The 16,439-nt window shown below is 58.0% G+C and overlaps 1 protein-coding gene across 1 annotated transcript in view; it reads left to right on the plus strand.

The window, feature by feature from the left end:
- Positions 1-16,439, plus strand: part of RBM19 (RNA binding motif protein 19) — an 87,706-nt gene that overhangs the window by 36,292 nt on the left and 34,975 nt on the right. Inside the window, exon 17 of the mRNA XM_005857034.2 lies at positions 16,229-16,334. Coding sequence (XP_005857096.2) covers positions 16,229-16,334 — 106 coding nt within the window. The remainder of the gene's footprint in view (positions 1-16,228; positions 16,335-16,439) is intronic.

The raw sequence follows: 16,439 nt of genomic DNA on the forward strand, positions 1-16,439 counted from the left end.
TTCCCCCTGAGAATTGTCAGTCCACTCCCTTTCTATGCCCCTGATTCTATTCTATTCACCAGTTTATTCTGTTGGTCAGATTTTTTATTCACTTGATTTTTAGATTCACTTGTTGATACATATGTATTTGTTGTTACTTCCTTGTTCATAATTTTTATCTTTACCTTTTTCTTCTTCTTCCTCTTCTTAAAGAATACCCTTCAGCCATTGATTTTAGAGAGAAGAAGGGAGAGAGAGAGGAACGTCCTTTGGTTGCCTCTTGTATGCGCCCCAACCGGGGATCGAACCTGCAACCTAGGGTGCTGTCCAGGTGCACAGTCAGTGACGTGTGGTCCATGGACACGCACCCAGGAGAGGAAGGTGTGTGCACCTTCCTGTCCTTGCTTCCACCCAGCAGAGCTATGGAGCCTCCTAACGAGACACCCACGAGTCGGTGGTCCAGGGAAGCAAGGGTGTTCGCAGAACGAAGGGTCCTCCCCAGCCTGCGGAAGCCGCCTCTGAAGGCACCGGAGGTCACGGGGCGGAACAGCGCTCCCTTTCTTGTCCACACCCACCGTCCAAACTGCAGAGGAGGCTACTTGCCACCCTGTCCTGCCCTCAGCTTCATCTTCCGCCCTGAAGGAGGGAGGGGGCCAGTCACAGGCTTTGACAAGCGGTCGCTTTAAAGGGAGACGCTCCAGGCTCTGGTTATGGAAGGAATGTAGCTGGCGGCCGGAGGAGGACGCTTGGAGTAGACATCCCTCCGGTTTCTCTGATTCGCTTGTTTCCCTCCCCCAAGGCAGATCGGGAAGGCATTCCCACCTGGGTCCCATACAAAGTGTCCTCTCCCTTCCTCTCTGCAGCTGCGGGCTGCCCTGGCTACGGAACGAGAGTATTTTGGGAGGTGGGGACATCAAGCCACACGGCACTTGTCCTCCTTCCTGCCTCCCCACGACAGATCGTTAAAGTATTCCAAGGCAGCCAGAGCTCTGAGGCTGAGTCACGTGGCAGCGATGTCATGGCAACTGTACCGTCTCCCGTCCTGTCACTTCCTTCTGCAGCCAGAGCCGCCAGGAAACTTGGTCGAGAAAAGTCGTTATGGGGCCAGGTGGGGAATCCAGGACAAGAGGGTCCCAGGGCTCCCTCCCTGTCCCTGCCCCTGCCCTGCTAGCGCAGTGTCCGGGGGGCAAGGGGGTGCAAGCGCCTTGCCCGTGTAAGGAAGCAGATTGGGGCGGGGGCATTTGCATGTGATATGGGTGCTCGTGTTGACAGGCCCGGACTCCAGGGTGTCCGCAGACGAAGTCAACTTCAATGACGGCCTGTTTTCCAGGAGTGGGGGCGGCAGAGAGGGCCCCCTTCTTTCTGCAGACCTCGTTTCCCCTTTGTTCGTTTCTTTCCTGGGTTATCGAGTGCGTGTTAGGGCCATGGGGATCTGGTCCTGGCAGAGCTGGAAGAGACACGTGGGGAGTGGACAGTAAAGGGGTGACGTCAGAGACGACACGCACCGTGCGGACTTGTGGGTGCTGAGGTCGGCGGTGCCTGGGAGTGTAGGTCAGGGAAGGCTTCCCTGAAGAGGTGGCTGTGACCTGAGACCCCAATGATGAGAAAGCTCTAGCCTTCACCCCAGCCCTGAGTCAGCGCAGCTAACCCAGAGTCCAATGGGGGGGCGCGGGGCTGGCAGGGCTGAGGGCGTGTGAGCGCTTGCGAGACTGGCCACCGCAGCCCGCGCCAACCTCCAGCATGGGGGCGGGGGAGGGGGGGCGCGAGGTCTGACCCCTCATGCTGCTCCCCACCGGCAGCCCCTGCAGCAGTGTCTTGTGTTTCCGTCCAGAAATTGTTTTCTGTGCACGTTAACACACCTCTCCCCGTGCCACCCTTTTTTTTTTTCAACTCTTTGGCACTTGGCTTTTTTTTCTTCCACTGAGTCACACATCTTGGTGAGGCTCTAGTTTAGGGAGCAGTTTCCTAACGTGGCCCCCCACATCGGTGGCCTTGGACTGCCTTCCTCCTATCTCAGGTCTGTGCTGTGGTGTGTTGGTGAGTGAGGGTGTGTGCCAGGCAGGGAGCGGGACGGGGCGCCCTGTTCCCTCCCAGTACTGAGCACTGAGCACTGCGTCTTGTGGCAGGGTGAGGGGGTTCCCTTACCCCTCCCTGCAGGGAGAAGCTGGGTGGGGCTGCGGGGCCTGTCAGCCTCAGCCTCTGTGACGGCAGCTCCCAGGAATCAGTCCCTCGTGACGGCCCCGCAGGTAACGGCACGTCAGGAGGGCGAGGTGAAAAGGCCTAATGACTCTCTCAAGCCTCCCTCATTACCGCAGACTTGGGTTTTCTCTGGGCCTCTAATGAGTGCCCCGATCTAATAAGTCCCTGATTAAGGAAAACAAACAGCTCAGGGAACCGGAGGCAAGGACACCTGGTGTCGGGGTGACGGAGCAGCGTGGTGCAGGGATGAGGCCCGCGCTGGGGGACAGTGAGGGTGGTGCCTCCGTGTGGAGTGGGTTGGGCCAGGGCGTGGGATTGGCGAGAGCTGGGGTCGTCGGACTCCTGTAAAGAGCCTGTGCTGGTTAACTTTGTGTGCCAGCTTAACAGGCCACCAAGTGCCGACACCTGGGAAGGCATGGTTTCTGGAAGCTGAGGCCCAGCGTGGACGAGCCAGCTCACCCCACACTTGTGCTGACAGCCTCCACATCATCAGTGCCCCCGACTTCCATCTCCCCCAGTCTGAACACGGGGTGCTAACTCGTCCTTGCTGTGGAGGAGCAGCCCCCACCAGGGTGGGAACACCCCTCGGATCCAGGTGGGCGTTCTGTCCCACTGGGAGCATGGACCCCTGCAGGGAACCCACCTCAGGCTTTATTTACTCCCACCGGCCCCGCGAGGGTGGGAAACCTCTTGATTATTTTCCTCCAACGTGAACTCCCACGCCGCCCCTCGGCACACGTCACCCGGGCCTGCTGCCTCCGAACAAGCTGCGGCCACACTTCCTGTCTTCCACGTGGAACGGAGCAGGAGGCACAGCAAGATGCTGGCAAACAGCCCCTCTCCTGTGCGAGTGAGCGAGCCCGTGTGTGAGCGAGCAGAGATAAAGCGCCGCTAGGGTTTTGTGCGTCGCCAGAGACAGATAATTTACCTTCCCTCCTCGCGAACTTTGCAAAGGATGCTCTTTAACTGGCTTGTGAGATCAACAGTGCTTGTTGCGAGGCCTGCCTCCCCCTCTGACTGTAGATTTCTCCCCTTAACTTCCCCTCTGCTGGGCGTCTTGGGTTTCTTATCGTGGCCAGAGCCCTCCCCACCCACGCACACCCAGATCCCCCTGGTGGGACGACCGGCTCTCACATGCACACAGCTCCCCTGGAACCCGCCCTCCACGGCCTATTTCTCTCTGCCGCTCCTCCCGACCCCCCCTGGGTCTCTGCTTCCGATGGACCATCCGATTCTAAACGTCCTCTTCTCCTTCTGCGACCGAATCACATGCTGTGTTGGTTTATTTGGCCCCAAACAAATGGTCCCCCTCACAGATCCATTTCCACCTCTCACTGCATCTTAAACCTCGCCAGCCGTCCTGAGCTCGAGCTGTTTTATTGTTGTTTTCCTTCCCAGACTTTTAAAAATAATACTTGTCCCGGCCGGGTGAGTGTCCCTCCCCGCCCTCCGCGCCGGCGGGCTCAGCACCATGAATCACCTCCGCTGCTCCCTGTCTGCCTCCTGCTCCGGGAGGGCCTCCAGGGCCTCCCATCGAAGGCCAGGCCTGTGCTGTGTTTGCATCTTGCATCCTGCAGGGTGTCTCAGCTGTCATCCCCGATGACAATCGTCCTGGCTTTCGGTGATGCTCAGGTGTTGAGACTGCTCAGTTGCCTGAGGCACACCCCAGCCTGAACCCTACGGCACCAGAAAAGGGGTCACCTCTCACTGTGACTTGTTGGTCTGGGGACCCCCAGGGAGACAGAGTGACCATATTCTGCCTCTTCCCAACCGTAAAGTCAGATGGGTGCAAGAACCTGAGGAGCGAGTTCAAGGGCAGACACGGCGACTCTGCCCAGAGCGGGCGTAGCGCAGCCAAGTAGGAAGTCTGCCAACTCCACAGTCCTGGGTGAGCGCCCTGCGAGCTTAGACAGGCCTCCCCTTGGTGTCACATGTACCCTGAGATGCTGCCACCTCGGGATTGCTCTAGACCAGGGGTGGGGACCATCTGGCCCGCAGGCCATAGAAGGCCGGTGAAGTCGTTTGCTCTGGCCCTGCCAAGGCAACTGTAGGCAGGACTCGAAATTCAATAAATCTAGGAGCTTTTCTCATAGCAACATAAATTTATAGTAAGTGAATTATATGAAGTGAATGATGTTATAAATATCCAAGTGGTCCTTGGCAGGAAAAAGGTTCCCCGCCCCTGCTCTAGACCGTGAACATAGAGCGTCCGGTGCAGGGTTAGGCATGGGGAGGCACTTGGCAAATGTGGGCCCCTCCCCACCGTTTCTTGTTTCTGGTTTTGAGGACCTGGGTGCTGAGAGGGCCCAGAACAGAACAGTGAGGAAGAGGCAAGCATCCGCTCCTAACTCAGTCACTCAGCAGTCTGCTTGTGCTGAATGGCCTGTAGGCGCTGTGGGCGCTGTCCGGGGTGCTGACCGTCAGTGTCCAGCTGGGAGACAGACTGGAGCAAATAGAGGACAGAACACACAGTAGAGTGAAAAGTCTGCCGACCAGGAGGGAGGCAGGGAGCAGCAAGCACACGCCTCTGCAGGTGGCGGGCTGGGTGGGAGAGCCTTCGAGGCGCGTCCTCCTCCCGGCGTTCTCTGCCCGTCTCGCCGCTGAGCGGGGCAGCTGCTAGGTTTATGGTCCCTTACTTTTGTCTCGTGCTGAGTAGGTCTCCAGGCTGCTGGCAAGACGTATGGTTCTTGGCTCTGTGGGACCTGGCACTCACCGCTAGGTGCAAACACACCATAACTCAGCCTGTCACCCGCACGATGCCTGTCACTTCTCCCATCTCTGAGGAATGAGGGCTTCCCCGGCAGCGCCCGCTGCCTGGCCTCCAAGCACCAGACCCCTGAAAGTGCTGCTGTGCATGGGCGCCTTTCTGAAGTGCTCGGGGCCTTCCCTGCCTGTGCAAAGGGGGCTGCGCCCAGGCTGCCCTGGGGCACCGTCCGCCAGCGTTGTGTCTTCTGGCCTCAAACCTCCTAGGATGTGTTCCTCTGGACCAGAGTGGAGGTGTTGGTGATCGAGGGCTGCGCTTAGCACTCTGGGGCGGGGCGGGGGCGGGGCAGCATTGATGGAGAATTTCCTAATTTCCCATGACCGGAACTTTCACCTACTCCCATATGCCCCTTAAAGTCCCTACAAAGCCCTGCAGGCTCTGCAGAAGATCTTTCCCTGTTCGTAAGACCATGCTTCTCCGCCCGTCTTGCTCCGCTCAGCTGCCTCTGTGTTCCCCAGTCAGGAGGTTCCAGATCATGGGGAGACTGGCGGGGAGTTAGGACAGGCGTGACTCATTCGAGAGCAGAGGAGGCTGATAGCCTGGATTTGTGATGTGTCTTCCTCTCAGGATCTTCCTTCAATTCTCAGGGTCTGAGAATTGAAATGAGTCCAAAAGAAATGAAGGCGACAGGGCCCCTGTGTGGGGGGAGATGGGGCCAGGGAGTGGACAGTGAAGGGAGGTCGCAGGTGCTGGGGAGTGAGTGGCCATCCTTGTCAGGAGGCCTGGCTGTGACCTGGCGGCAGGTGGCATGAGGGGGTATGGGCCAGTGGCAGTGGGTGTCGCCCACCTTAGCACCCAGACCCACCCTGAGGCAGGGTGTCCAGCTGCCTGCTCCGTTTTGCACGGAAGCTCACCCCACCTTCTCCTGCCTTGTAGAGACTCTGGGAACAGCTGGTTTAACCCATGGTCAGGTGTCTGGATTCGGTGGTTACATGGGGGCCCAGGAGTTCACCTCTTAGTAATCCTCCGAGCGAAGCAAAAAGCATCGAGTAGACACAGTCCCACCGCAGCTGCTGACCCCCCCACCCCCCACCCCGGAGTCACTGTGGAGATGTCGGGCATGACGGAGATAATGGCGATAAGCAAGATTCCCGGCGGATTAATTCTTTAACCAGATTTACACGAACAAGAAAGAGGCCGGCGTTTTTTTTCTTTTTAATTTTTTCCTTCCTCCTCTCAACATTTCCTGTACTGCGGATAACAACACCAAAGGGTGTTAAATTGGTTCTGAATGTCCACCTCTGGCTGGCCACATTCTTGCAACGATTTCATTAGCCTGAATTATCCACTTTATTTTCTTGTAATGGGATTAGCTGTACTTGAGGCAGCTGAAGACCAGAGGGGGAGAAAGTGAAGGAGAGCGGCGCTGTGTTTCATTAACTCACCCGGCAGAGGCGGGGACTGACCGGCGTGTCCGCCCCGGGCAGAGGAAGGGGACACAGCTGCTCCAATGGGCTTGCTCAGCCCAGGAAGGACTTGGTGCCTGGGTCTGGCTGAGGGAGGCCTCCTCGGGGACAATTGCTTTCAGTTATCTTATAAAGCGAGCAGGACATGTGGATGAGATGGAGAAAACTGCGTCTGTTCTCAGGGCTCCAGGAATCACAAAGCCACACCCGGCCCTCTTAGGTCTGCTCTTTGCTGGAACCCCTGGGGTCCGCCAGGGGGGGCCTGCCTGGCCCAGCTGCTGCTTCTCAGCTTCCATCCGAAACATCCCAAGGGTTTGGGGGGTGTCCCTTGCTTGGCACCCGTACAGATTCTTTTAGTGGACATGGGCATTGCCAACAACTTCGCTTCTTCATCCCTGAGAGAGGCCGGAACCGTGGAGTCAGCAGCCATGTGGGGGGGAGGGGGCCCACTTTACAGGTGACAAAAAGGTGACATGGGGTGCAGGGATGGGTCTGAACCCAGGTCTGACTCCAAACTTAGGTTCTTCCAGTGAAGCTATGACCTGGCCCCTCTCTGTCAAAACCAGGCGTCTTCTGTAGCAGGTCCCCCCGCACAGTCCCCGGAGAATTAGGTTTCGCTGAGTGTTAGGGCAGAGGCCTCCCACCTCACTGTGTGTGCTCAGACCGTCCGCAATGACCGCCTCATTCCTTTTTATTTCCCAAGCTGTATTTCCCAGCTGTGTTTCATGGAATACCAGTATCTTATAAGAGCAGGACATGTGGATGAGATGGAGAACTGCGTCTGTTCTCAGGGCTCCAGGAATCACAAAGCCACACCCGACCCTCTTAGGTCGGCTCTTTGCTGGAACCCCTGGGGTCCCCCGGGAGGGGCCTGCCTGGCCCAGCTGCTCCTCCGCTTCCATCCGAAATATCCCAAGGGCTTGGGGGGCGTCCCTTGCTTGGCGCCCATACAGATCCTTTTAGTGGACATGGGCATTGCCAACAACTTCCGCTTCTTCATCCCTGAGAGAGGCTGGAACCGTGGAGTCAGCAGCCATGTGAGGTGAGAGGGGGCCCACTTTACAGGTGACAAAACTGAGCCTCAGAAAGGTGACACGGGGTGGAGGGATGGGTCTGAACCCAGGTCTGACTCCAAACTTAGGTTCTTCCAGTGAAGCTATGACCTGGCCCCTCTCTGTCAAAACCAGGCATCTTCTGTAGCAGGTCCCCTCACACAGTCCCCGGAGAATTAGGTTTCGCTGAGTGTTAGGGCAGAGGCCTCCCACCTCACTGTGTGTGCTCAGACCGTCCGCAATGACCGCCTCATTCCTTTTTATTTCCCAAGCTGTATTTCCCAGCTGCGTTTCATGGAATACCAGGGTCCTGAGAGATGCTAATAGGTTTTCTTGTTTCGGGGGAGGGTGACTTTGAGAAACAATCTTCTCTCTCACTCTTCCATGCACTTAATATATATGGATATTAGTTGTTGTTAATCCTCACCTGAGGATATTTTTTCATTGCTTTTCAGAGAGTGTGGAAGGGAAGGAGAGACGAGAAGCGCACGCACGCGATGTGAGAGGCACATCAACTGGTTGCCTCCCACAGAGCCCACAACCCAGGTTAGGTGCCCTTGACCGCGCGCAATGTGAGAGGCACATCAACTGGTTGCTTCCCACAGAGCCCACAACCCAGGTTAGGTGCCCTTGACCTGGAATTGAACCCAAGACCCTTAGTGTGCGGGGCCCACACTCTAATATCTTTAAGGTACTGACAAGGTCTGCAGTAGAGGAACTTTAACTAGATGTTTCCCAAACTTATTTAATCCCACAAGCCCTTTTATACAAAATACCTATTAACACCACTCAGGGTAAGTTTGAGAAATACTGTTTTTTAAAAGTTACCTCTGATTTTAAAAACTATTTTGATGACATTTCTGCCTAAGGACTCTACTCAGGTTCAGCAGACAACGTCCAATCTTAAGTTGCTTCTTCAATCCTTCAGCCGTGCCAGATGGGCCCCTCACGCAGAGCAGGGTTTAAGAACACGGCTTCAACATTCCATCCGGCCTGAGGGAGTCCTGGCTCTGCCATGTACTAGCCTCTCGAGTTTTGGCAAATCCCTAAAAGCAGCCTGAGCCTCGCTTTCTCCATTTGGAAAATGGGTGCAAAATCCCTGCCTCACAGGGTTGCATAAGGTTATACATGGGATGTGTTTGCTGCAGGGCCTGGCCTGGGGTGTGCCTTCAAATCATGGGCCTCCAGAAAGGCCCCGGTACCGTCATTTGGGGGAACAGTGGAAAATGTTGGAGATTCCTTTTCTATTTATGTTTTCTCTCATCCTTTAAATTTTGTCTGATGTTTAAATATCTAACAATGAACATAAAAGAGCAGCACATACAGCCATTGTTCATAAGTTACAAGTGTGCATATACTGGAGATAAACACTCCAAACTGTTTTACTGAAGGTGTGTACCGACCCTGGGGCGGGGGGACTGAAAACCACCAGCTTACGATCAGTGAGAAAGAGGCGGTGCCCGTGGAGGCCAGAACGTGTCGGGTCCGCTCTCCTTCACAGCACAGAGCCCGGGGCCTCACACAGGACGTGCTTGGTCCACAGGCCTGGATGGCGAGGCATTGACATTCCTAACGAGCCTCCATCTCGGTCTGGGTCTTGGGGGGGGGGGGGGGGGGGGGGGTCAGTGCATGTGTAGCCACAAATGTGTCCACGCCTTGGGTAGATGCTGGGGGACAGACCACAGTGGCAGGACCCTCTTTGTCCTCCAGTTGCTTAGAATCCCACACATGTGAACACAGGCAACCGAGGGGGCGACAGGCTGCAGCGGGCCAGGAGGAGAGACAGAGAGACCCTCTCGGGAATGAGGGCCTAAGGAGATTCCATGACTTTCTAAATAGACAAGCCCTTCTGACCCCTTAGGGCCAACTCAGAACGGAAGTGGAGTGTGAAGGTGCTGTAGGCTGTGTTGTTCTTGGTGACACTGTGGCTGGCCCCTGCGCCCTCCGTTAGAGCAGACTTGCTCACCTGGAGGGCTTGTTCCAACCTGGATTGTCCCACCCCACCCCCCAGTTTTGGAGTCAGAGAGACCGGTGGCCTGAGTCTTTGCACTTCTGATGAGCTCCCGGATGCCCCTGATGCTGCTGGCCAGGGGTCCCACAGAGCTGGGCTCTCCTGGCTCCCTTCCATCACCTGCCTGCCCCAAGGTCCAGGGCCTGGTGGTCAGCATCCTCCCCCTTCTGCTGGCCTGGCTCTGGCATGTCTCAAGGTCTCAAAATGCCTTCACCTCCCTCTCCTCCTCTCCCTCTCTCCCTCTCCCCTTCTACCCCCCTCTCGCTTTCTCTTTCTCTCTCTCCCTCTCTCTCCTACCCTCCCTCCCTCTCTCTTTCCTTCTCCCTCTCCCATCAGTTCAGCCTGGAGCTTTCATCTCCCGGTGGCCTGTCCCCTCTGCCAGGACCTCTCAGGAGAGTCTGGGTTCTGCCTGGGCCAGGGGCGCTGACTGATTCAGAGGCACCATTTACTGCTTGTCCCCGGGATCCCTCATCTAGAAAACGAGAGGGTCACGCTCGCCTGGAAAGGGCCCCGTGAAAGGCTATTGAGAGCAGCTAGGCGCCGTCCTCCGCACTTCCTTTCCCACTTTCTTGGAAACCAGGCCATTTTTCAGCCTTCGAGAGGCAGACATGAAAGGGAGCCGTGCGCTGATGGTGATAAGGTAACCTTTCTCCCTCCGGCCCTCACCGTAATGAGCGGCGAGTAATTGGAAAAGTTCCTTCTAAAAGGCCCTCTTTAAAAAGGAGCGAGAGGGAACAAAAGAGGAAGAGACGCCGCGCGTAACCGCCTCCATTCAGCGGCTCCCAGTGCCAGCGCTCCTTGCTCAGCGTCGGCTCCGGCTCCGTGGGGTTGGTACACGCTCACCTCCCTGACCTTTTGGGGGAGTCGGACCACGCTGAGACCCCTGCCCGTGCCCCCGGCCCGTGCCCGCGCCAGGGTTGTCTGGAAGGAACCCTGTCTTTTCTCCACCGACAGGACCTGATGGTGGACTCATCCCCCAGCCACAGGCCCTCGGTTAACATCTAGTCGCCCGTTGTGCTGACTGTGATTTATTTCCTGCCATTGAAGGGACAATGTGAGCCTTTGAAAGGAGGATGGACCCCCCACCCCCACCCCCCGCCCGGCCACACTCTCCTGGGGTAACTTGTGATTGTTGTGCATGCAAGGCTGTCCTCAGGACAGGGGCAGAGACAGACGGAGTGTCTGCCCCGGCATGACGGTGCTGCCACCATTGCCTGGGCATCGTGTGTGGTGATTCCCGGGAGAGCAGGGCCCGGCACTTGGGGCGGTTAGTGCTGGCTGCGAGATTGAATGAGCACGTAGTGTCGTTTATGTGCCAGGCACCGTCCTAGGTTCTGCGGACACTGGGAGCCTGTCATCTCGATTGTTCCTCCTGTTTCTAGAACAGGGAGGGAAAGACAAAAAGTAAACACACCGTCTCAGACCAACTCGACAGTGGCCGGGGGGTTGGGTCCAGAGCATCACCGAGCAGAGTGCCCCCTGGAGGTCTCTGAGATGTGGCGTTGAAGCTGAGATTGTGTGTTTGGGAGTTGGTCGTGGGAATATCTAGGGAAGGAGGTTTCCAGGTTATGGAAGAGCAAGGTCAAAGGTCCTTGAGGCAGCTTCGGGACGGGAGGAAAGCCAACGAGGTTGGAGGGTTGGGCGAGGCTGCCTTCCTATGTGTCCGCATCGCAGAAGTGGGGGAGTTGGACAGCGGGTCCTGTCCCCCAGCCTCCCCGACTCACCTGTCACCGAGGGAGGCAGAGGTTTGTCCACTCCACTGGGGCCCTTGGCCGCATGGCCACTCTGTAAAGAAAGGGGACCTGGGACAGGACACTGGGCAAAGCCTCTGCCAACCTGCCACGTTCATTCACCCAGTGGGACTACTCCATGCCTGTGGGTTCAGGGGTGGACGCCCCTGAGGGTGGTGAGCATGGGGGGCGGAAGTGCGCAGAGATCTGAAGCCCTGGCCCTAGCCGTTCGCAGTTGAGATGAGGGGCTTTATCCCGAAGTCCTCTTGTGTCTCTGAGGCTGAGGGGGCCCACTGTCTGCTCTTCCCGAGGTGAGGGTCGCCTGAGCACAAGGCTGACGTCTGGCACCGTGCAGCGGCTCAGGAACAGACCCCCACTTGGGGCCCCGCTCGGCTCATTATCACCTGTGGGACCTTGGACAGGTCACCCCTGTGGCAGGTGCTGCCTCTCAGGTGACCTTGGAGGAAGCACATGACTGCTTTGGGCCTTGGTTTTATGTTACGTGTGTGTGATGTGTGTTAGAAACTCCTCGCATATGTGAAAGGCATTTTCATGCCAAGAGATTTGGCTGCTTTTTCTTACCTGGGGAAGGAACAGAAAGGAGCCGTAGTTGATTCTAAGAAAACCTCCCCTTTGCCTTGCGCAGACCACACTGTCATCTGACTCCAGTCCCGGCGGAAGCTCCTTCCCCTCAGCCATCCTTGAGCGCGAGTGGGAGGAAGTCCTGCCCAGACTTCCCCACAGGACCCCGCACTCCTGCTGGGACCGGGTGCTCTCACGGATCCCGATGGGAGAGAGTGATAAGGACGATGTCCCGGGAGCAGCACAGCCTGGGCTCCTCCGTGTGCCCGACCCCCACTTGGTGTCAGCGTGCGGGCCAGGGGGGTAGGGCGCCTCCCAGCCTGCATCCCCCGAGGGTTCTCTCTGCCTCCCTGGCCCCTCCCCCCTTGTTGCCTTCCCCTGACCCATCATTTCCATCCAGGAGAGAGGATGAGTCGTCCCTTGTCCCTTGTTTGGTAGCAGAGCCGTTGCCATCCAGGACTGCAGGTCGGGTCAGGTGCACAGCACACCCGGGGAGGAGGCCCGCCTGCACGCAGGGCTCTCACACGGACGTGCCTGCACTCGGGCTGTGTGCAAACACGATTTGCACGCCCAGACTTGTTTATGAGGCTGGCGTAATTGGCTTGCCCAGGGCAGCACCTCGGCGCCCCCTCCCACTCCCTCCTGCCCCTCACCCCCACCATCTGCACACACCTCGGAAGAAATTAGAAACGTGACCACAAACGCCAGTTGTTGGAAACCCACAAATCCGCCACCAGTCATGCGCGCTCGGCGTGGCGGAGGGGGCGGGCCAAGGCGTGGGGGAGTAATTGGTGAACCCGAGGTGAATGAAATAATTGGAAAAGTGAGGTGTGAGTTCGTTACTGAAGTGTGAGCGTGGTGGGGGAGGGAAGGAGGGCCATGTTTAAAAGCCCGGTGTGTCCCTTTTATTCACAGCTTCTGATACAGTAATTGCTATTTTGTGGTTTCTATTATCTACACAGTGGGGAGTGTGCGTGTCTCGTGTCTCCTTCCCCAAGCGGCGGTGTCTGGGCTCGAGGAGGAGTCCTGGGTGCCTGCGGTTTCCTCCCTCTCCGGGCCCTGCCGGTCTCACCTGTGGCGGCCTCGGCTCCCAGGACACGAAGTCCACACACAACTTCCTCCCAGAGCCACTTAAAATGGCTCCGCGGGCTTGGCTGTCAGATAAGAGCCTTAATAGTGGCTGGTAGATTTATATATCGCTCATCTCCGAGGAGCTAAAGTTACTTCATCGATTTTTTTGTTTCCCCCAACCCTTTCTTTCTCCCCATTTTAATTCTCTCGCTCTCAGATCACTAGCATCACCCTAATACTACCCCCACACGCTCATACAGGAGCCAAAGCCTTCCACACCGGCCTGGTTCTGGCTCCCGGAGGGAAGCCACGGCAGGTTTGAGCCCGGGGCCTGGTGGGTCACATGGCCTCGCTGGCCCTTGGTTTTCTCACCTGTAAAATTAGAGGGTATCACTACTGCCCCCAGTCATCGTGCCTGGAAACAGTACATTGAAAAGCCCCAGCCCCTCACAGGCCCCCAATCACTGGGCCCCGGGGTGATGGCAGCAATGGTGGTGGTTTCACAGCCTCGGGAGGTTCCTTCCGAGATCTAGCCCTGATCTCCTGCTGCTCCATGGGCCCCAGCTCTCTCCTGTCCTCTTCCCAGACAGAGGAGGCAAGCTCCCATCAGCCTCCCTGAGCCCCTGAAGAATAATGGGACACAGCCTTTCGTTTGCCCGGCAGATATCTGCCTGCAAACCCCAGACGGGCTGTGATCCTCCCCCACCCGGCCCCCTCACTTCTGATCCCTGCCCACCATCCCCCCTGGATCCAGGGTACCCCTCTGTCTTGCCCCCCCTACCCCGCGCCGAGCTCTCAATGCCACTTCCCCAGGCCACGTAAGCATGGCTCCTCCAGCCTCTCCTCATCAGCTCTGTTCTCCACCTTTTAATTATTTCCCTCGCCTTTCTCCGGACCCCGAGCTGCTTACCATGCACGGAGCATCCACAGCTTGCCGTGTGCTGCAGAGAGGGAGGAATTAACCTCTCAGTCTCTCTCCCTCTCTCTCCTTCTCTCCCCTCTCCCCCTGTCCCTCTCTCTCTCACATGCACACACACAGGCTGCTCGCCAGAAATGAGAGGGCTGAGAGGAGATCTGGGCAGAGGCTGTGAGACCATCAAGGGTCAGGACTATGGCCGTGGGCAGAGGCAGGGGGTTTGTCCACGGTGCGGGTGGGAGGAACTGGGCTTGGTCAGCCTCCCTTGTCCTGGGGTCTCGGACAAGTCACTGGACCCCTCAGAGAGCCCTCAGGGCATTCCTAGCCTCCCCATTCCTGAAAGGGGCCAGTCCCCTCCAGGTAGCTGAGGGGTGAAGCGGGCGCAGCAGAAAGGGAGCTCAGCATCAGACACCCCCGAATTCACCTTCTGGCCCTGCCACTTACTAACAAGAACTGCTGCCTCCCTGAGCCTCAGTTTCTTTATCTGTAAAATGGGGTGGTAGCACTGATCATTAGCATTCGTGCTGTTCGTATGTGGCCCGTGGCCTGTTTCAGGTAAACCTCATCACAGCACTCTGAGTGAGCACAGGTGTAATGTACCAGGGGTTGTGACTGCCCTTAGGGCTACCATTCACATGTTGGTTCAGTTCAAAAATACTGCCAGGCGTCCACGCTGATCCAGGCACTGGTCTCCCTGCTGCAGACCCCGTGAGAAACAAGACGGTGTGATTTTTACTATGGCAGAGCGGGTCCCAGCCCCAGGGGAAGGCAGAGAGCTGCACAGGCGTCCACAGCCCATCAGCATAGGCTGCTCCTGGCGGGCGGGTGGTGGGGAAGCGGGGCCTGAAAGAGCCTGGAGCCTGGGCTGGGGTGGGAAGTGGGTGGAGAGACCAGTACAACCACAGGTTGTCCGGGACGTGTCTATACTGGACCTAGCGTGGCCTGGGCACATAGGCGGTCTCTCCGAGGCCTCCCTGTGCCCGTCAGCCTCCTCACACCAGGTGTGAATGCTCACAGACTCCGCCCTCAAGGCCATCAGACCCTCCGTGCCTGCTTCTCTATGGCTCTCTGAAAAACTGGAGTCCAGGCCCCTCTATCTGAAGGCTCTGACGGAACCTCAGCCACCCCTACCCCCAAGGCCAGCCGGCAGAGGCCCGGAGGCCGGGCTCCACGGAGGAAGAGGCAGCCTGTCTGTCGTGGGCCGCGGCTGCCTTTAGGTGGCAGAATAAAGCAGGGTTTGCGGCCTGGCTCCTCAGCTGTCACATCATCTTCTTGCCTGTCCCCACCTGCCCGGCTTCTGAGCCCCAACCCGCCCCCTCCACATGGGCCAGGAAGACTGACAGGGCTCCACTGCCCGAGCGCGCCAGCCCTCCTCTCCCGGGAGGCTGGCCCCGGCACCAGCAGCCCCGGTTCTGGGTTCTGTCGCCTGTTCACAGAGGCGCCAGGCGGGGGGAGCGGCGCGGCCGGCACAGCTCCGCGGAGACGTGCAGATTCATCCTGAGGACTCATCATGCCGCATTTACACAGTGTCCTGACTTGGGAAATTGGGCTGGCAGATGCCTGGTCATGCTGGCAGGGCCGCGGGTTAACGCTCGGATTCAGCTTATATCGTTTCGCCAGAGCAAACGGCCTTTACCGTGTTTTTTACCCGCTCGGTCTTTGGCCCCAAAGCCTCCTCGACCGCCATGTGTCTGTGTGCAGGCACCATCGAGTGTGCAGAGATTTTCAAATACAAAATAATTCCTCTCCTCAGATGCCGGGCACATTAAATATTTACCGGCAGCAGTTTGCACGTGTACATTTGATAAATGGACATTAGGGCGGGGCGGGGCGTGCGGGAGGGAGAAGGAACGGAGGCCCGATGCTTTTGTCCGGGAATTTCTCTGAGGTTTATGCGGGAGGACAGGCGGGCCGGGGGTGGACCCAGCCTGTTTACCTGTTTGATCCTCTCTGGGAGCCGAGCCGCCTCCTCCCCCAGAGCGCTGCCTGACCGGCTTAGCAGACATCAGAACGGATGTGCAGAGGGAGGGGACGGGCTTAGAGGGAGTCGCTGTGTGTCATTCTGGCGTCTTGCACTGAGGATACATCCCAGGCCCGGCCTTGTTCAATGCAGAGCTCCGCCGTGGGGTGGGTTCAGGGCGGGAGACGACGCCAACCCTGTGTGGAGCCTCGGCTGGCACACACGAGCAGCCCTCGCCTCCGAAGTCTGGCCACGTGTGTACAGGGCTGGACACCCCGTGGGCCAGGGGAGGAGTGGTGTGCCGGCCTGTCAGAGAGGAGCGAGTGTTGTCCGTTAGCATCTTCAGCCTGCTCATTCCCCCTGTGCCCAGCGTGGTGGCGGGCCTGGAGGAGAAGGCTGCTGGTGCCCTGAGCTGGCGCGAGGCGTGTGCGCGTGCTTGTGTGTGTCCGCCCGCGCTTCCCTCTCCTGCAGGGAGGCACCGAGCCTGTGAGCATCAGTCTGCCCCTCCCCCTGGGCAGACCTCCATTCTGAAACTGCCCTGTGTGCCTTCCTTTCTAGCACCTTCGGGGAGCTGAAGACCGTCCGCTTGCCCAAGAAGATGACCGGGACGGGCGCGCACCGGGGATTCGGCTTCGTGGACTTCCTCACCAAGCAGGATGCCAAGGTGAGGGGGCCCCGCCCACCGCCTCTCCTTTCTGGGCCTTTTGTAGGAGGGGCAGCAGAGTTCTGTGGTTTCTCTCTTTGTTGCTCCCCCCCCCCCCCCCCCCCC

The sequence above is a fragment of the Myotis brandtii genome, unplaced genomic scaffold, assembly GCF_000412655.1.
Source record: "Myotis brandtii unplaced genomic scaffold, ASM41265v1 scaffold1064, whole genome shotgun sequence".
Classification (NCBI taxonomy): Eukaryota; Metazoa; Chordata; class Mammalia; order Chiroptera; family Vespertilionidae; genus Myotis; species Myotis brandtii.